This window comes from Cajanus cajan, chromosome 5 (assembly GCF_000230855.2).
Source record: "Cajanus cajan strain Asha chromosome 5, NIPB_CcT2T_4, whole genome shotgun sequence".
NCBI lineage: Eukaryota > Viridiplantae > Streptophyta > Magnoliopsida > Fabales > Fabaceae > Cajanus > Cajanus cajan.
The window spans coordinates 65858809-65877497 of record NC_138521.1 but is presented as its reverse complement, the minus strand read 5'-3'; the positions used below and the strand labels follow the sequence as shown (position 1 = coordinate 65877497).

At 33.3% G+C, this 18689-nt stretch overlaps 2 protein-coding genes across 3 annotated transcripts; both read left to right on the top strand.

Moving 5' to 3' along the window:
• Positions 1–758: 758 nt before the first annotated feature.
• Positions 759–5023, top strand: LOC109807551 (hydroxyproline-rich glycoprotein family protein). Its single transcript, XM_020370095.3, has 4 exons — positions 759–1073; positions 2614–2711; positions 4502–4572; positions 4667–5023. The coding sequence occupies exons 1-3, from the start codon at positions 833–835 to the stop codon at positions 4553–4555; spliced, it is 393 nt and encodes a 130-aa protein (XP_020225684.1). The 5' UTR covers positions 759–832; the 3' UTR covers positions 4556–4572; positions 4667–5023.
• A 4387-nt stretch (positions 5024–9410) lies between these two features.
• On the top strand, positions 9411–18387 carry LOC109808242 (Transducin/WD40 repeat-like superfamily protein). Of its 2 annotated transcripts, XM_020371145.3 has the most exons (15): positions 9415–9805; positions 9914–10096; positions 10818–11226; positions 11364–11482; positions 11588–11665; positions 12128–12268; positions 12755–12799; positions 12936–13099; positions 13359–13437; positions 13517–13602; positions 14096–14225; positions 15196–15328; positions 15552–15697; positions 17057–17225; positions 17630–18387. In XM_020371145.3, the coding sequence occupies exons 1-15, from the start codon at positions 9509–9511 to the stop codon at positions 17833–17835; spliced, it is 2385 nt and encodes a 794-aa protein (XP_020226734.2). In that variant the 5' UTR covers positions 9415–9508; the 3' UTR covers positions 17836–18387. The 2 variants fall into 2 exon arrangements, with proteins under 2 accessions (XP_020226735.1, XP_020226734.2); XM_020371146.3 differs by lacking the exon at positions 17057–17225 and having other exon boundaries at positions 9411–9805; positions 17630–17832.
• The last annotated feature ends 302 nt before the right edge of the window (positions 18388–18689 follow it).

The window sequence follows — 18689 nt, the reverse complement described above, 5'->3', positions numbered from 1 at the left end:
ATAGTAGTTAATGAAAATCATGACAGTGTATGACATAAAAATGTATATCTCTTTGATAATGGAAGAAGAATGAAACATTTTAAAAGAGGGTGAAGAAGTGTGTTATATGGTTCTGGAGAAGTTTGAACTGCGCTAAAGTAACTCAATAAAATAATACATTAAAAAAAAATCGTACACAAAATATTACTATTTGTAGTTTGCTATTCATTTTTCATGGGTCTTAATATCTTATGAAAAGTGATATTTGTACAATAAATTGTATAATAATGTGTATGATTAAGAACATAAAATAAATAAAAAAGGAGCACAATCTAAAAATATATTTTAACATTAAAAAACGTTATTTGGCATTGTCAAAAAGATTTCGATAATTAAACATCCTTTTAATTAATGCAGAAAAAAGACGAAGTCAAAGAAAAATTCCTTGAATAAATCCTGCTGAATTTTGTTGAAAACGATCAACTTAAGTAAAGTGGTGGTTTGTAATTTGTAAAGGGACAGGGCATCAGCATCTCATAAAAGCTTTCTAATTGAAAAGCATTGAGAAATTGCCGTTGCCATTGCCATTGCCATTGCAGTTTTTACATTACTTTGTAAATGGCTTTATCACAAAAAAAGTGAATTGCTTTAATGCAACACAATAATAAAATAAAATAAAATAAATAAAAATAAAAACGTAGAGTTGAAAGAAAGAAAAGAATGAAAAAAGAAAAAAGAAAAAAGAAAAAAGAAAAAAAGTGAAGTACATATGAGATAGGAAGACATAAAATCCAACATAGCGCACTCACAGACACACTCACTCTTTCAACGCTTCACTCACTCTCCGACCAAAATGCCGATCAACACCGAATCTACGCCGCCGCCGGTGATCGGAAAAATCGGCCCCTACACCGTTTTCATGACGCCGCCCTCGACGCCCAAACCCTCCGAGTCAGACGCCGTTCCCACCACCAAGATCGCCCCTCCGCCGCCTCAGATTCCGAAAACCGTTCCTTCCCCCAAACCCCTCTCCGATTCCGACGATTCTTCCGTTTTTGGCCTCTTCAGGAACGCCGTTACCAAGGTCCAAACCGGTGCGTACTTTACTCTTTTTCACTCTTAGGTTAGGTTAGGTTCCAATGTTTCACGCGGTTGGAAAATTAAAAATGTAAATTAAATCAGGTGCTGGAGCTGGTCTAAGTCTATGTCGCTTTTAGGTTATTTGGACTTTTAATTGAGTTGTTGTAAAGTGTGTGTGTGAGTGACTTGGTCCATGTTCCTTATTATACTTGAATCATGACACTGTCTATTTTTAGAAACACTTTGATTTGATATCTGAAAAATATGTGTGACTCCGGAGTTATGATAATGTATGACCTAGTTTTGTGGGAATCTTTTTGGCTGTTAGGATTCTTGTTGGTGTTTACTCTTTTGGACAAAACGCATCTTAAAATACGCTGAGATATATTATATATATTCTCTCTTCTCTTTACGTGCTGGCGTCAACCACGAAGATAAGTCTCAAATAATGCGATGGCTAGTTATGGTCGAACGAGTGTTTTCTGGAGTACTGAATATTTGATATTAGTTGCTGTCTAGTATGCACTTTGTTGCTGTTGAGGGTGCATTCAAGCTCCAGCTTTTTATAGCAATACATTGTGTATGAAAAAGTCAAAAAACTATAAACTTTGCATAGAAATAAGAATAATGTTCTGTGGACATCCCAATGCCCATCGACATCTAGAGGGAGAATTCATAGATGTAATAAGTGATATGATTTGATAAGAAGAGAGAGATAGGGAGAATTGGAGGTGTCAAATAGATTTCTTTTGGTACATTGTCAAATGGATGTTTGTAATAATGGGGTGTCCATGTATCAATCAATATTCTGAAAATAAATCTATGGCTGTAAAATCTAGTGTATCTGTGCACTAAACTAAGATGGGTGCATCTTAGAATCCATCATGATATTTGCATAGTGTTTGTTGCACAGACATTTTGTTCTGTTTTGTCGTGTTTGATTTAATTCTACTCTTAATAGTGGGAGCCAAAAACTTATCACTTTTTTAACTCATGTCCTGTTTTGTTATTTCTTTGAATTTTATCGAACATTAAATAGAACCATTTGTTATGTTCTACCTGTTTTAACACTTTTAGCAAATGCTCCCTAGAAGTTTGATAATTTTTTCTATAAACTGGTGCATTAAGTAATTTTGTATGTATTCTTATTTTCTTTTGAAAAAGAACTAGTGATTGAAGATAACAACCAGCGGGTCCTTTGTTTTCCCTCTATCTGGTTTGCAGTAGTAGTGAAAATAAACATATTGAAGAATGGGCATGGAAAGTGGAAACTGTGGCTGAGCATTTTATGAGAACAATGCATTCTATGTTTTCCTTATTCTATTAAAGGAAAATCTAGGTGATTGTTCCTGTATGTTTGATGCTTTTCAATCTGGTTGAGGAACTGCATTGATGTTTTGGATTGCACAAAAATCTATGAATAACTGAATATGCATGTATTGCCCCCTTTTTCTATTTTGATTTCAGATCATATAATACAATACATCTTTGATTGAGGCTTTTCATGAGCTTGTTTATTCTTCTAAGTAAATAATGATACCTTTCTTGTTACAGCCCACTCAAGTTTGGATGATCATTTGGCACGTTGGTTTGGATTGAATCAGTCAAAGTATCAATGGGCTCTTGATGATTATTATGAGAGCAAGGGAATGGTAAGAAATTGATTGATACTAATATTTGCAAGATTTGTGCTTATATGCCTTTATACTTGGATATTCTTCTGCATGTTTTGATGTGACTCCCTTTGGTAGTTTGATTTGAACCAATGTTACTAAATTTCTGGTTTCATCTAAGAAATCGCACATTGGTTCATGTGTACCTTTTCTCAGTTCATTTGTGAATTGGGTTGCTCCCATTTGCAATTTGATACTTTAAATATGATGAGCTGAAGCTGAGGTAGAAGATGTAGGGTGTTGGATCCTCACATGGTAACATTTGGGTTTGGAATTTCCTAGTTTGGCTTTCAGAGTGAAAGGAAAACACTGATGGAAAAGTGTGAGAATGAAAAAGAAAAGAGGGCCTTTTGTGGGAGCCATGTTGTCAAAATTACGAGTTAACAAGCATACTCGAATGTTATGAGTTTCACACAGGTTGACGAGCAAACTCGGACCTGGGATTGCAAAGGGAGTGGAATTCTGGAGGATCACGATCTTAATCTTGAACTGTGTGGATCGTTGAGTTTTAACGATTCATAAGTGATTTTTTCTGGATATTTTTTCAGTGACCCAGTTTTGAAAATGCCAAAACAAAGTCGCTTGGGCTTTCTAGGTCAGGTTTTGACTGGCCCAGTTTTTTAAAGCACGGATCCATCATGCTAACCGCTACAATTCACCTTTTGCAATTTCAAAGCACTACTCAATACTTGTTGTGGGACTCTATCAACCTTGAGTGATGAAGTGCGATTAGACTCAACCTTTCCACCTTGTCATTGTCAGCACCAACACCATCTTCTATTGTGCGACCCTCTCTGTTTTGCTATGATCTGTTTGTTGTGCGACATTTCTTTCTTGGCTGAGGGTTGTGGGTTGCGTTCTTGGTTGTGTTTTTGCTTGTGTTGGACTGTTGGTGCATGTTTGGGTGATATTAGGTTGTTTTCTGCAGATTGGGTTTATCACTTATTGCTCTATTTTTATTAAATAGAAGTTAAATAATAGTGGGTTTAGGGTTAGTGATTTGGGATAGTTATAATAGCAAAATAAGTTTAAAAAATGTGTACACAAAAACTTTATATTCCCTTTATATATAGTTATAGATGAACCTATTTTGAGTTATGTATTGGAACTTAATAACTTTATAATTAATTGAGTTATGAGTTACTTTTCTTTTTCTCTGTTATTTTTTATGCATATGCATATGCATGTATATAAATATAATTTTCATTTACACATAACCCTTTCGATCTGAGTTACACTATTTTACGCTCCTTCCATCCTCGAGTTTGACAACATTGTGTGGGAACATGATGAAGTACAATTTGTACTTCTCAATATTGAGGCCCTTTATGGCACGATTTTATTACAGATTCTGTTAACAACTTTTTTCTTTTATTTTTATTCATCCCTAAATATTATGTACTAGTCAATAGATCTTCCTAGCAATGTGCAACTTTACAGTGCTGTATAATTATGACAGCAATCAGGGATCTTGACCTTTATGGTAAGGAGTATGATGCCTTTTCATTATGAGGAATCATAATTTTCTATTACAACTTAATCTGTTATTATCCAACATCCATGACCCGTCCCCCATCTTTGTAAGTCAACAAAAGATTTTCAGATAAACTATCATAGATATGATATATCCTCCCTGTTTCAATAGCATAATTAAATTCTCATCTGACTTACACATCAGTAAGTATCATGGTGTATATCCCTGTACCCTCTGTGTGTGTGTGTGTTGAGCGTGTTTTCACTTTAAACAAATTTTGAGGTTTTGACTGTAGGAAAAAGGAGACATTAAAGTGAAAGAAATATCAAGCAAAGTACAGAATGTTTGACTTGCCTAGAGTTGGTGGTAATCAATACTAACCTTTTTTTTTGTGCAATTTTTGTTATCCTTGAGTTGTATGAATGACCCTTTTAACTTGGTGATCCTTATTGTTATGCAGGATTATTCAAAAGTGAGGTGTGAAGACTCTTGCTTTGAGTATATTTATACTTTTGTATTTACATGTGGAGTAGAATGAATGCGTCTGATATGTCAAAGAGTTATTTGATCTACATCCATTGATATGATTCGATGGTTATTTTCCAACTCCTGCAGTTGAGTTTGATTATTGGACAGTCTCTACCCCTGTAATCTAATTACCAAGTTGTTTTCTGGGGGCAAATGTTTTGTTGTAGTTTCGGTCATGTTTTTGGGCTTCTCATGATGGCAGGGTTGTCTCCTAAGCATTTTGTCTGCCTTATTCTGAGGAGTAAACTCTGCGAAAAGGCGAAAAGTCCTATGCAATTTTATTTCAAGCGATAGTGATTAATTATTTAAAAAATCGTAGTTTATATGTAGTTGACTAATAGTATTCATCACACCTTTTTACAATCATGAAGTTATAAACAAAAGTGGAACATGAGTCAGTTTGTTTAAACATTAAAAAAAAAGTGTTTATAATGGAATTGCATTTTAAGTCTTGAACTCGTGGACTAATATTCGGAATGTCAGTTTCTGATACTCTTGGTATGTGAAGTGGGGTCGGCTTACCATGTTTGAGTTCAGGAGCATAGATATTTGGCGGATGGTACTAGTAAAATGGAACTGTATTGCATAATATTTGTCCTCAATAGGTTTGGTACCTAGGGAATTTAGTTATTCAAGTTATCTGATGATAATTTCATATTGTGATAAAAAAAAAAAAAAAAAAAAAAAAGTGGACTTTACTTTTCTCACCTGCAAACATAATGACGATAAAAAACAAAATCCTAATCGATAATACAATGCAGTTCATATATTTGTTTCTAGCTTTCTTGGAAAGCTTACTTCATAGCAAGGGCGGAGTTAGGTATATATATATATATATATATATATATATATATATATATATATATATATATATATATATATATATATATATATATATATATACCACAATAATTAAATTTTAAAATTTAAACAATAGCCAAAACATATGAAACGATTAATACTTATGTAAAATGTAAAATAAAAAAAGTATGATGTTAGTCCTATGATTCACAAGTTCATGTTTTTAATTTTGGTATGCTCAAATGATTGTCATATTAGGTCTATAAATTAGATGTAGCCTGGTGGTTCATGCCTTATTGATTGAATACACATTGGGTCACATCAAACAAACAAATCCACTTTTACATAATAAATTTTAAGTGTTTAGGGTTTAAGAGAAAAAAAAAAACTGTTAGGAAGTACTCACAAGTTTTAATATTTCAAATGAATGAAAATAATGATCCTTAATAGCAATAAATACTCTTAGTTACATATACTAGTGACCCGTCTCTAATGGTTTAAATAGTGAAATGCAAAATGCAAGTGTTATATGTTAAGGAGTTATATTCATTAATAACATAAGAGTTTTATATAGTAATAAATACTCCTAGTTACATATAATATTCACATTTTTGGGATGTTAACATTTAAGGTTAGGAAAATTTTAATATTAAACAACATTAAGAATTAAGATAACTTGAAAGATCTAACTCATGGTAACTTTCACCCTGACATATATATACAAACAACTATTACTGAATGAGGAGTGCATGTAATTTAGTTGTCTCAAGACGTATAAATAAGCATGTCAACAATTATTTGATGAATTAAACTAGATTAAACTAAAGAAAAGTTGCACGAAAAATAATTGAGCTAATTTGGTGTAATTCGATGCATTAATTAGGTCAAAATGGATCAATAATTTTTAGGCACAACATCTATTTGACTTATTCGGCTTGATATTTCCATTTTGTTAAATTTAAATAAAATAAATTGATTTGACCCAATGCAATGGACCAACAAGTCTAGCTAAATCACAAAATAAGGAATCTATTAGAAATTCAAGTCGAGTCTCATCCATCTATTTACAAATATTGGTCTAGCCCATTTGACACCTTGTGGCAAATTGACAAGCAACAAATATTTTGTAACAATACCATGATTATCAAAAAAATATAAATGATGAATACACCTCCCCCTTTTTAATGAATACATATTCCCCAAAAAAAATACCCTTTTACTTTATTCTCATTTTGAAATAAATTTTAAAAATAATCTTCCTGCATTTGTTCTTCTTCCATTACTCTGTCTTTTTCTAAACATCGTTTGTTTTTTTGCCTTTTTAAAACTATTTTTTAATGCAACACCATGTTTTCTTAATTATGTATATTTGATATATATATATATATATATATATATATATATATATATATAAATGTTTTATTTTGTGTTGTTTTGTTGTTGTAACTTAAGTAAGTGAGAGTTGACCTGGGGACGATTGACGTATATAAGGTGAATTCTAATAAATGAACTTCATAAGTTCATAACTATAAAATTTCAAAGAAACGTTAAAGAGAGGTGCTCTAGGACCACTGAAGTCTGATCGTCGATCTGATTCCACCAGGAGATTCCTTTTCTTTCCTTATTGGCTAGTTAGCATAGTAGAAGCTGAGATTTAAGTTGAGGAACTAAGAATCTAAGTTGGTGCAAAGTTTTGGGGTTAGTTCAAAATCATTTCTTCTTCCTTCTTTGTCATTCTTTCTGAATCTGAGGTAAAAGAAACTAGAACTCATGTTTATGTTTATCTAATGTATGTGTGTATATATATATTGGTTGGAATTTGTTTGAAATTCATTGTTGTTTCAATGGTTGAGATGAAGTTGCGTGTTTTGGAGTTGTCGAGGTTTTGAACATGTTGAATGATTTTGGTGAAAGTGGATGATCTTTGGTTGGATGTTGATATTTTGTTGAGTTTTGAGTTAAATATGATGCATATATGCATCCCATGGTATTGCATGTTTAAGATTCTTTGTGTTTTCAAGTGATGTGAGCCAGTTTGTGAGTTTATTATGTGTAGAACTCATCATCGTGCCCGACACACCTTTTAGACATCAAGCATGGCTTCAACTATGGGACCTTTGTCTTGCTCATGCTAAGAGTGTTGTAGGCACTTAGGCATATTGATTGCCTAAGGATTAGAGGATAAAATGTTTTGAAAAGTTAGATATCTCATTGTGAAGACATTGGTGTAACACTCTAGGAGGTTAATTGTTGAAAAACTCATTTAGTAGGTGTTAAACTCTTTGAGTTAATTAATGAGTCTCCTTTAGATACTTAATCAATGTAGGAGTAAAGTAAGAAGTTAAGGCTATAACTCTTGACTAATTACTAAAGAGGCTCATGGTATTACAAGGATAGTTAACTAAACTATAATTCATAAGAAACCTAGTTAATGCATTTCAATGCCAGTAAGTCCACACTCAAGTTATGTCATACCGTGTGGTGGTATTGGACTTTATTAGTCTAAGTGGTGATAACCATAAAATCAGGGATTGATATATCAATTTAACTACCATTCTAATAGATGTGTAAGGCATTAAAATGATTAGTTATTTAATAAGATCAAATCACTTAGACTTATTATCTTGGTGTAAGAGATCTTTGTAGATTAATGCATGATGAAACATTAATTGAGATGTAAGCATTTGATGTGTTGTTTTGGTGTGGTCAAATGCTTTTATAAATTAATTGTTGAATGACATTGATGTGGTGAAATATGATGTATCATATGTTGTTGTGTTGCTCACTCTTATAAGGTGTTGAATGCCATGTTGAGTTGTTTGTTGTATTGATATGTGGTAGACTATGAAGTGTTTGTTGTATGATTTACATACTAGTGTTGGTAGTATAACTGTATTTTCTTATATACTTAGTATGATGAAGTGTTACTTTTAAACTAATTGCTTTGATTGTATTATGTCGCATGTAAGGTTATGTATGATGTTAGACATATTATGTTGCTTTGTGGAAAAATTAAGAATATGTTGTGTGGTGTAGTTAAGTTGTAACATAATTAGTTATTTCTTTTATACTTTGTTGATTTTTTGTATATTTAGCTTATCTTTGCATGTTTTTTGGTAGTTGAATTGTGATGAACATATTTACATGAAAGCAGAGTAGGAATAAGTTTGTAGAGTTGACAATTTTGTCAGCCATGTTGGATGGGTAGTGTAGTTGAAGGTTTTATTTTGTATAGATATTATTTGATCGACAACTTATAATTTTTATTTCATAGTTTATGGATTACTATACCTATATTATGTGTGTGTGCTTATAAAGATGCTTTATTTTCTAGTTGTTTAACACTTATATATAGTATGAAACTCATGTCTAGACTATGTGAATACTAAAATTCTAAGTATTTTCTCTTCTAGTAGTTAATTCTGTTAGATGTAGGAATATGGTGGATCATTACATTTTATGGCCTTTTATCTCTAACAATTAAGACACTTATTAATCATATTTAAGTATTATATTTTACACTCTTAAACTTATTTCTTAGTATATAAGCTTTTCCTCAGTTTTCAATATAGCATACATTGGATGTAAAGTTATTGATTTTTTTAAAAAGCTTCATTTTGAAATATATGATCGATTATTTTATAATGAATGATCCATTGATTTATATATTTAAAATTCTACTTATATTAATTTTAAATATAATATTTATTTATATATAATATATTATAAAATAATAAATATTTAACATATAAAACGGATGTGGTAAAATATTAATTACAATTTAATTTATTAAAAAAAAATGTGAGAAGAATAAACATAAGTAGGAGAGACGGTGCGTATTAATTTATAAGACTAAGAGGTATCCATAGTGCTTAAAAACGAAATTAGGCCCCAAAAACCCTAGTAAGGGGTGAGAGGGGTTTATAACGTGAACGTTGGCTTCACTTGCATTACTTGACGCCCAAACGCCACCATGATAAGCGGAGGCCAAAACTACGTTTCTTCCGCTCCCGTCTTCTCCAACGACGCCAAGCGCCTACTCGTCTGCACCGGCTCCACCGTCTCCGTCTTCAGCACCGCCACCGGCTCCCGCGTTTCCTCCCTCGAAGGCCACTCCGGCCCCGTCACCGCCCTCGTCGTGGTCCCCGACTCCTCCACCCTCCTCTCCTTCTGCTGGACCGCTTCCGTCGACGGCACCATTCGCCACTGGGACTTCTCCGTTCCCGAATGTGTTAAGATTATTGACCTTCACTTCCCCGTCTTCTCAATGGTAGCACATTCGCTTCTTCACTCTTTTTGACCTAATTTTACTTGCTTGCTTTAAATCAGAGAAGGTTAGTGGTGTTTAGTTTTTTTGTGCGTTTTGTTTCTGTTTTAGGTGGTGCCTTCGTTACTGTCTCCGCGGGAAGAAAACGACGCGAAGACGAGGCCTGATGTTTTTGCTTACGTGTCTGTTCAGAATCCGAATGCAGAGGCCAATTGTCTATCACCTCGTTGTGGACAGATCAGGAAGTGTAATTTGACAAATTTTCACGCTGTTAGCAGCTTAATCCTGAAAGAGGTAAATTTTGATTGAGGAAAACTCTCGTCCACGACTTTTATTTGTTTTGAAGAATTTCTTGTCATTGTGGATGAGTGGAGCTTGTGAATAATTGTATAATATGGGGATTTTATTACAATACATTGCTAATTTAAGTGGTGGTTGTCTTATGAATTAGTTATTACTACACAATATCGTCTGTGTAGTACTGATTGCTGGAGTAACGCAATTACATTTTGATCATGCCAGCTTCTTAATGAATTTTTATGAAAAATTCAATCTTAATGAGCACACGCTTGTTAATAGGTTTTAATCAATTGTGTGTATTCTCATGTATTTGCTAATTATGCACATCTTATTTTGTTGTTTATACAGAATATTCAGTTTTGTCACTTTCATTTTGAGAAGAACGCAAAGTAATGTAATGGTGGACATTTTTGTGAAGTACAAATACCAAAGACAGGGGGGAAGGGAGGAAGGGAAAAGGACAATAGTAAAACTTTATGTCATTTGGACTGCTTGTTTTATATTTTATATTTTTTATTCTGGAACTTTGTAATTAGAAACCCCCTGAAGATGGTGGTTTCCAGAGCAATGTCTACTTGTACTCATGTATCCTCTAACCAGAAATGATTTGATTTCTGTTCATTGGTTTATCCTCAGATGGTGTCAGTCATCTATTTAAGAATGCAATTTAATGATTATATTGTTGTCGTTGCATTCATATTCACTTTTTTTACAGACTGAACGACCAGAATCTTTAACCATTAGTCCCTCTGGAAAATTTCTGGGTATAAAAGACAAGCGGAAACTTCATATATGGAAAGTTCCTAAAGTGGACTCTGACTCTGCCGTGTCTAAGAAGATTACCCTGCATCATTCAAAGACAATTACAGTTCTTGCACTCCATCCAATGGAGAGAATTGTGGCTGCTGGTGATGTAACCGGAAGAATTTTAATTTGGAGAGGATTTGGTGCTCAGAAGTTCATGCACAGTGGTGGGCTAGTGAATGGAAGATCAACAAACGATGAGGAAGATAAGCCTGGGGTAAGGGAAAATGATGATGCTGAATCATGCTCCACTTGGCATTGGCACCCTTCTGGAGTGAGGCTTCTGTCTTTCTCTTCAGATGGAGCCTACCTCTACTCAGGTAAATTATACTGCCTGAAGTAAATAGTTGAAGTCATTGAACTGGGGAATGTGTATGTATCATGTATGTGTTTACAAACACTTTTACTCACGTTGAACAATATAATTTATTGTTTATATGGCTTCATTTGATATCAGGTGGGAAGGAAGGAGTTCTTGTGCTTTGGCAGTTAGACACGGGAAAAAAGAATTTTTTACCAAGAATTGGATCTCCACTTCTGTATTTTGTAGATTCTCCCGATCCATCACTTTCCTCAGTAAGGATTACTAATTTGTAGTTGAACATATAATATTGTTAGAAGTCGCTGGGTCCATCCTGACTATTAGATCATTATATTGTTTAACTAATTAAGGGTCTGCAGATATCTTGTGCAGATAATCAAATTCATATATTGAAGATGCCTTCAATGGAAATAATAAGGTCTATTTCTGGGATCAAGGCAAGTTCCTATTTTTGTTCTCTCTGTATTCTTATTTCTCTGCTTAATATGTCCTAATATTATACCTAATGCACTAAAAAACCATTGGTTTTAATTATGTGACCATGTTTTAGAAATTGTTATATTCACTAGAAAATTAAACAATCGACCATCATTATAATTTTATCTGTAATAATATAGGCTTGCAAGCTTGAACAACATGGCCATTTATAAGACAACATTTGATTTTGATGAGGTGAATTTTTTAATTCACTTCCACATCAAACTGGAGTGAGAAAATATAAGAACTTCTATGCTAAAGTGTCTTTAATTTCTGGAAAAAAAAACCCGTAAGAACAATGAAAAAACAATTTTATTTTTTACTCATTTTATATCAATATATTAATATTTTCCCAGGTGCTTGCATAAACACTTGCATTTGCTTGCACTTGACATGACCTTTACATTTTTTGGTTTTTCCAGCCTTGTTTATCTTCGCAAGATATATGTGAAGGTCTTTGCAGCCGAGCTGCCTTTGACTACACTTCTGGTTTAGTGGCTGTACAAACAGAGAACTATGGCATCCAATTCTACAGCTTGTTTGCTAATCGTGGACTTTATGAGGTAATATTTTTCTATTCAAGTTTTTCTTTGAACTTGAAATGGCTTCATCTAAAAAAAAAGTGCTTTAGCCTTTCTGCAAGGGGAATGATTAGTTACCGCTAAATTTTTTGTTTTATTACTTTAAGTCATTAACCTAGAATATAGACACTGTTTTGCCTTACCTTATGTATGTGGGTGCAGAATTGGGGATAACTGTATTTTTGTTGTATTGAGTGATTTTATTTATACTTCTTCTCCCTTGTTTCCTTCCCCCCACATTATTTGATATAATGAAATCTCGGTCCATTTAGACTAATATCTCAACAATATTAAGAAATATTTCATCATGTTTTTAACTTTTCATGGTATTTTACTATTTTTAATATTGTTTACATACTGGTGTTTGGTCTGGTATTTATAGCTTAATTTATAATTACTTTTAAGGTTGATAACAGTATCAAAATTAAACGAGAGGAATGTTTGAAGTTGAAATTTGTTTTTCTGCAGGTTCAAGTCTGTGAAAGAAATCATCAACCAGTTGATGAGGTCACGGTATGTGCTAGTTACCTATAATTTCTTCTAATTAGATATATTGGCAATCTTGCTTGTTAGTATTCTAACTTCTTGTCATAGTTTATAAAGCTTTGGTTGATGATTACTCTGTTTAAATGGAATATTGTGGTTACAGGTGGTGGTGAGCTTGGTGGAGCTGTCTGTTGATGGCTCTATGATGGGTACAGTTGAAGTCAAGCTTCCTGAAGATGGAGTGGGAGGTCTTGTTTGTCTGAAGTTTTGGGATTTGGATGATAACAAGAGATTTTCAGTATCGACTCTTATTTATGAACCTCACAGGTTTGTCCATGGATTATTATATCATGAAAATTATTAATCTCAAACTTTATCATGGTTATATAAGTGGGACCCACATAATTTAAGTATACCAATACCTTGATAGTTGATAGCATGTCATGACATGTTCAATTGTTCAGTGGTTTTTTTAATTGTTCTATTACTATTCCAGACTTGCACTTCTACCTTCTCAAGCTGAATTTTGAGTGTGTAGTGCCTTTAGATGTATTAGAAAGTGGAGCTGACATCTATTTAATGATAGGGATGCTCATATTTCTGCTATTGCTTTCAATCCAACTCGTCGTATGGCTGTCAGCTTATCCTATGGTGGAGATTTCAAGGTAGTCTGTGATAAAATGTTATGTATGTGTAGGATTTGTTTCTGGTGACAAATATTTAATTTAATTTTACATATTTCAGATATGGGTCTGCAAAGAAGAGATTAAGCAAAAAGGCCAGATGCTTCAGAATTCTGGTTGGATGTGTCACGCTGTTGGGTCATACAAGTATATAATCCTATTATAGTTGCCAGAATTAACTAATATTTGCTCGTGTAGGCTATAGATGTTAAAGAATAAACTGATCAAAACTTTACCATTTAAGCTTTGCCATCAATATGCAAACCCCCAGATAGTGGATATCAGATAAGAACAAAGTCTTTCTGCTAGATTTCTTTTTAAATAAAACAAGAATAATTAGTGAGTGGCATAAAGTTATCTTTCGTTTCCAGAGATTCCTTGCTCAACCCCTGAATGGGTACAGTTGTTTTATTTCCTTTATTATTTTGTTAATTTTGCACTTGAAGTATTGCATTTTGTTGTAATTTGTCCCCTTGGAAAAACTTCAATAAGATTACTTATTTGCAAAATGAAGTATATAAATTATATTCTTTAGGAGGATGAGAAAAATATGATTTAATTTTTGATTGCTTCTGTTTGAAATTAAGTTGATGATATCACTAACTCATTGCCATGATGTGGATGCATTGTGCCTTTGCAGAAATAAAGCCATGAGAGCTGCTGCTTTTTCAGCTGATGGATCTGTGCTGGCAGTTGCAGCAGACAATGTTATTACATTGTGGGATCCTAATAATAATGTGCTTGTTGCTGTTGTAGGAGAAACTCTGATGGTGATCTCTTAAACTTGGTCATCCCTTTTATTATTATTATTATTATTATTATGCTTCTTCATACTAATGTAGTGAAGTGTATATTTGATTATTTGCTAGCACTTGTGTGTTTGGTTTGTGTACTTTGCTTAGGGATTTAATGCCTACTATTGGAGGCAGAAAAGCCTGCAATTTTTGGGAATATATTTAGCAGCTAGGGTTGTACATGGGTTGGGTTTGACAAAACCCGTTACCCAACTTGTTCAAAATAGTTTGGTTTAGGTTGGGTCGAGTCAACTAGGTCCAAAAAACCTTGTTTAAAATTTCTGAAAATTTTATATATTATAAAATGAAATAAATACAAAAAAATATTAAAAAAAGTTCATATTTTTTAATAAAATTATGTTTACATGTTGGATCTTTGGGTTTGTAACTCCGAAATAATAGAAACCAGCTGTCCCATTTGAAACTCATGCTTAAATCGGTTGAGTTGGGTTTGACCCAAAATACACCAAAATCCGAACATGTGTGTGGGTTTGGTCAGTTCAACTTCACAGATTTCCCGAATAAATGAACACACCTACTAGTGACATGACATATAGAGTATTAAAAAAATGACATTTTTTAATCCTTGTAATTATGGTTAAATTTGATTTTAGTCCTCAATTTGTTAGTTTTGGACCTTATCTCTTTATCTTTTAAATTGTCCCTATAACAATCTAGTGGTGACATGACATGTATCTAATCTTGTTATATCTGGCTATCAGCAGTCATTCTAAGGCGGCATATCTAGATGCATGTCATTGCCATGTCGTGAAAAAGTATGATAGGAGCTGTTTTTGTTATTTTTTAAAATTTACGAGGAACAAAGCCAACAATTTCTTTTCAACTAAAACAAAATTTAGTTGCTTTTGGGTTTCATATTGTAGGATTCATTAATTCGTACTTGTCCTCAATCCCCCCTATCTCTAATTTGTTGTCTTTTCCACAGCCTATAACGAGCCTTGGCTTTGCTGGAAAATCATATTACCTTGTGTCTGTATGTCATGGTTCAAAACCACAGCTGTCTGTTTGGAGTATGTCGAGGCTTGCTGCATTTTGGTCATACAAAATCCAAATAGAAGGTTTGAAGATTTTATTTCTTTTCCTATGTGACTGATTTTACATGCCTTACGAATCATTCAAATTTCTTGCATATCAGTAGAACATGTCTATGTTCGTGGATGGTATTTTTTACTTTTGTTCTTTGGATATTACCAGATGCCTTTTTTTTCCCTCATTCTAAACGTATGACTGCATGATGGGAATAGAGTTGATCTGACAGAATTTCGATTCATGTTCATGCAGCTGTCTCCTTTACAATAGATTTTTCATATTTTGCTGTCCTTGCTCTCCTTCCTGAATCAAATGAATATGCATTTAAAGGAGATGGAATAATCTTATTATTCAATGTGACAAATCCAACTCCCATGGCTTCCTGGTCTGTAACTAAGGTATAATCACTTTACATCTCTCTGAAAAGTTCTGATTATAGGCTAACAATTGAGTTATTTCAACTGTCAGTATTGAAAATGGTTTTTAAATGCACGTTGCTAGTATTGTTGAGGAGTTCATTGTGCATATCTCTATTTAATGAAGTATATTGTATTTTTGTTGTGTTGCCAAATATGAGTATTACAGTGCAGTATTAAGTGAAACTGCAATACTCCCATGAATATTATTGCAGTTTTCACCAGTTTGCCTTTTGCAGACAAAACCAGTTGTATTCAGCAAAAAAAAGAAATGGCAAAACCAGTGGTATCAATGGCAAGTACATGGTCCGTTGTTATGGCGGATTGTGTTGTGGACAAACAACAAAAGTATAGTAGTTAATACAGGCATGCTCACACAGACAAAAAGAAGCTGTATTATAAAAATAAAAACTAAAATGGTTTATTGATTCTCAATTTTTATAAAGTAGACATGATATAAACTAGAAAACTCACAATAGAGACTCAAAGCATTGAGAATTGTATATCAGATTGTGTCAGACTGACCCAATTGAAAATGAATCTGAAATAAAATTGAACCAAATGAATGATGAATCTTAAATAGAATTGGACAAACATGGATTAAAACATGTTTAGAAATAGAAAATTGAGTGAAAAGGGAAAGAAATAACAGAATCTACATTAAAACAAGTCAACAAATGAAACAAAAATGGAAGAAGGCAAACGTCAATTATTTTTTTTTTTAAAGCAAGAGTAGCTAAAGGTAATTAGAGAATGATAAGTCTTTATCGATGATGATGATTTTCATTGGATGGTGTGCTGGAGTGGCCTCCCTTGATGAGTGTGAAAAGTGGGACGTGTGTTCTCTGTTTGGGAGAGAAACAGGGACTCTTGATTGTCTCTGTCATCTGCAGATTAAGTTTCGAACATCCTTAAGATATTGTTGGTAATCCCTAAATGCACAGACTAAATAAAAGTTGGACATTTAGTTTCTACTTCTATCAGTTAATATAACATACTTAACAAGTTTGTCTCTAATAGTCTTCTCCAGTAACTATTTTTTGGGTTACCCGTAATAAAGAAATGAGTGCATGCTAGTCTGTGCATTGTCTTTGAGATAGAAGTTGAAACTAAATATCCAATTTTGATTTTTGTACGCTTTTGGTAATATTCAGGTTTGTATGATAACCTTAGAATAGAAATGCACAGTAATTCTGTTTAGGGGTTGCATCCAGAAATATATTCCAAAGTTGATTTTTTATTTAATTTTTTAACCCTTCCAGTGCCTGACCCAAATCTTTAGTATGCTTGAAGATTTTTGTTTCTTGGTTTTGGTCTTGAAGTCTTTTTCTTTTCATTCAGGCCAAAGGAGGGGGGCTTGCTTTTCTAAAAGGATATCCATCTGAACAATTACAGTCACTGCTTGCATATATAAATGGTGATCGTGAATATGTCATCTTTCATCCACATAGCAAAGAAGCCTTTGAGCTTAGTACGATTAGGCAGGATGATCATGTGTTGGAAGAAACAGGTGTGATGACTTTACTTCCTCTATTGGGTTTTGTTCAGGTGTATACTGTTCAGCTTCATGTGTATGGAAGAAATTAAGAAGTCACAGTTTCAATTCCATTAACATGTGTATGTTAAGATGAAAGTGAGAGGAGCAAATCATTGCCATACAATTAGAATAAATTGTTAAGCTTAGATTTACTTGAAATGATCTTGATCATTCATTTTTAGTTGTGTAGCCAAAATTAATTCCTCTCACTAATTCTAGCAACGTCCCACAAAGAAAGAATTAATGAATGAGTTGAAATAGGTTGTATTGTTAAAAAAATTCCCCCTCCGTTTTGTTATTTGTTTTACTTTTTTATTTCATTGTAAGGTAAAATTTCCTCCATAAAATAGATTGTATTTTGTGGCCTTGAATTTCAGGACAATTTGGATACACGTCAATTTATGGAGAGCTACCCAAGTTTGATCCAAAAAGGAATCTGACTTCATCAATTTCATCTGCTGCTTCCGAGAGGCCTTGGGAGACCATATTTAGTGGATCATCACATATGTTGCCACCCCTCACTAAGTTGTGCTCGGAATTTTTGGAGTCCCTGCTGGAGAAAAAGACACCAACTGTAGAATGACGGTATGACACATTTCATGCATGGAACTCCGTCAAGGAATGATATTTGTTTCTTTGATGCCACTCAGAAGATCTCAAGATGCACAAGAACCGGGCTTGAAGTTAAGATATTTGTATGTTCCCTCCAAGACTGGTGTTACACTACCTTCTACTTGCTGCAGGTTGATCTGGCATTAGCAATTTGCCATTTTCACGTGATGGGAACTGCTTGTCAAATTTGCTGATGCAGGAAAAGATTGGACAACAAAAGATTTCAGCTTTAAGTGGTTGGTTAGATGGCTTAATATACCTGAGATGTTCGTTTCCCCTCTAAAACCCGATTTTGCCTTGTTAGTTATCTCTAGTTATATTCTTTAATTATCAATTCTTGGATGGGCCCAAATTTTGACAGTAATGAAATGGTAGGTTTCAGTGTAGCAATGTTGTAAACTTGTAATCAATGTCAATGAGTCTAGGTAGTATAGCGGTGAATGCTAGGGAGCTACAGTTCCTATGTCTTGATATTATGAATTGTGATCATAAATATATAGTGATAATTTGCTTTTGCCCTCTACTGCTTATTCGTTTTTTTATCCAATTCCTGTGTCTATTTTATATCTTAGTTGGTCAGGGATATCCTATGTTTTACAAAAACTTTTTCCGCCTTGAAATCATTTGAAGCCTTGGTCCACGAGGGCGTATATAAAAAAGTTTGCTTAACGAGTACCCTAAATAGTGATTAAAATGATATTGAAATACTTTAATAAAAAAAAAATAGTTACTTTAAAAATTAAAACACTAAAAATTTTATATTTTGAATATTATTTTTAACTGAATGTCCCCCCTTAATAGTCTTAGACACGTTTTCATAAAAAG

Excerpts from the sequence above, each read along its gene's own strand:
- LOC109807551 (XM_020370095.3), top strand. The coding sequence starts at position 833 with ATGCCGATCAACACCGAATCTACGCCGCCGCCGGTGATCGGAAAAATC. Across the intron at positions 1,074-2,613 it reads CGTTACCAAGGTCCAAACCG|CCCACTCAAGTTTGGATGAT; the intron begins GTGCGTACTTTA and ends TTCTTGTTACAG. Across the intron at positions 2,712-4,501 it reads ATTATGAGAGCAAGGGAATG|GAAAAAGGAGACATTAAAGT; the intron begins GTAAGAAATTGA and ends TTTTGACTGTAG.
- LOC109808242 (XM_020371145.3), top strand. The coding sequence starts at position 9,509 with ATGATAAGCGGAGGCCAAAACTACGTTTCTTCCGCTCCCGTCTTCTCC. Across the intron at positions 12,269-12,754 it reads CTAATCGTGGACTTTATGAG|GTTCAAGTCTGTGAAAGAAA; the intron begins GTAATATTTTTC and ends GTTTTTCTGCAG. Across the intron at positions 15,329-15,551 it reads ATACAAAATCCAAATAGAAG|CTGTCTCCTTTACAATAGAT; the intron begins GTTTGAAGATTT and ends ATGTTCATGCAG.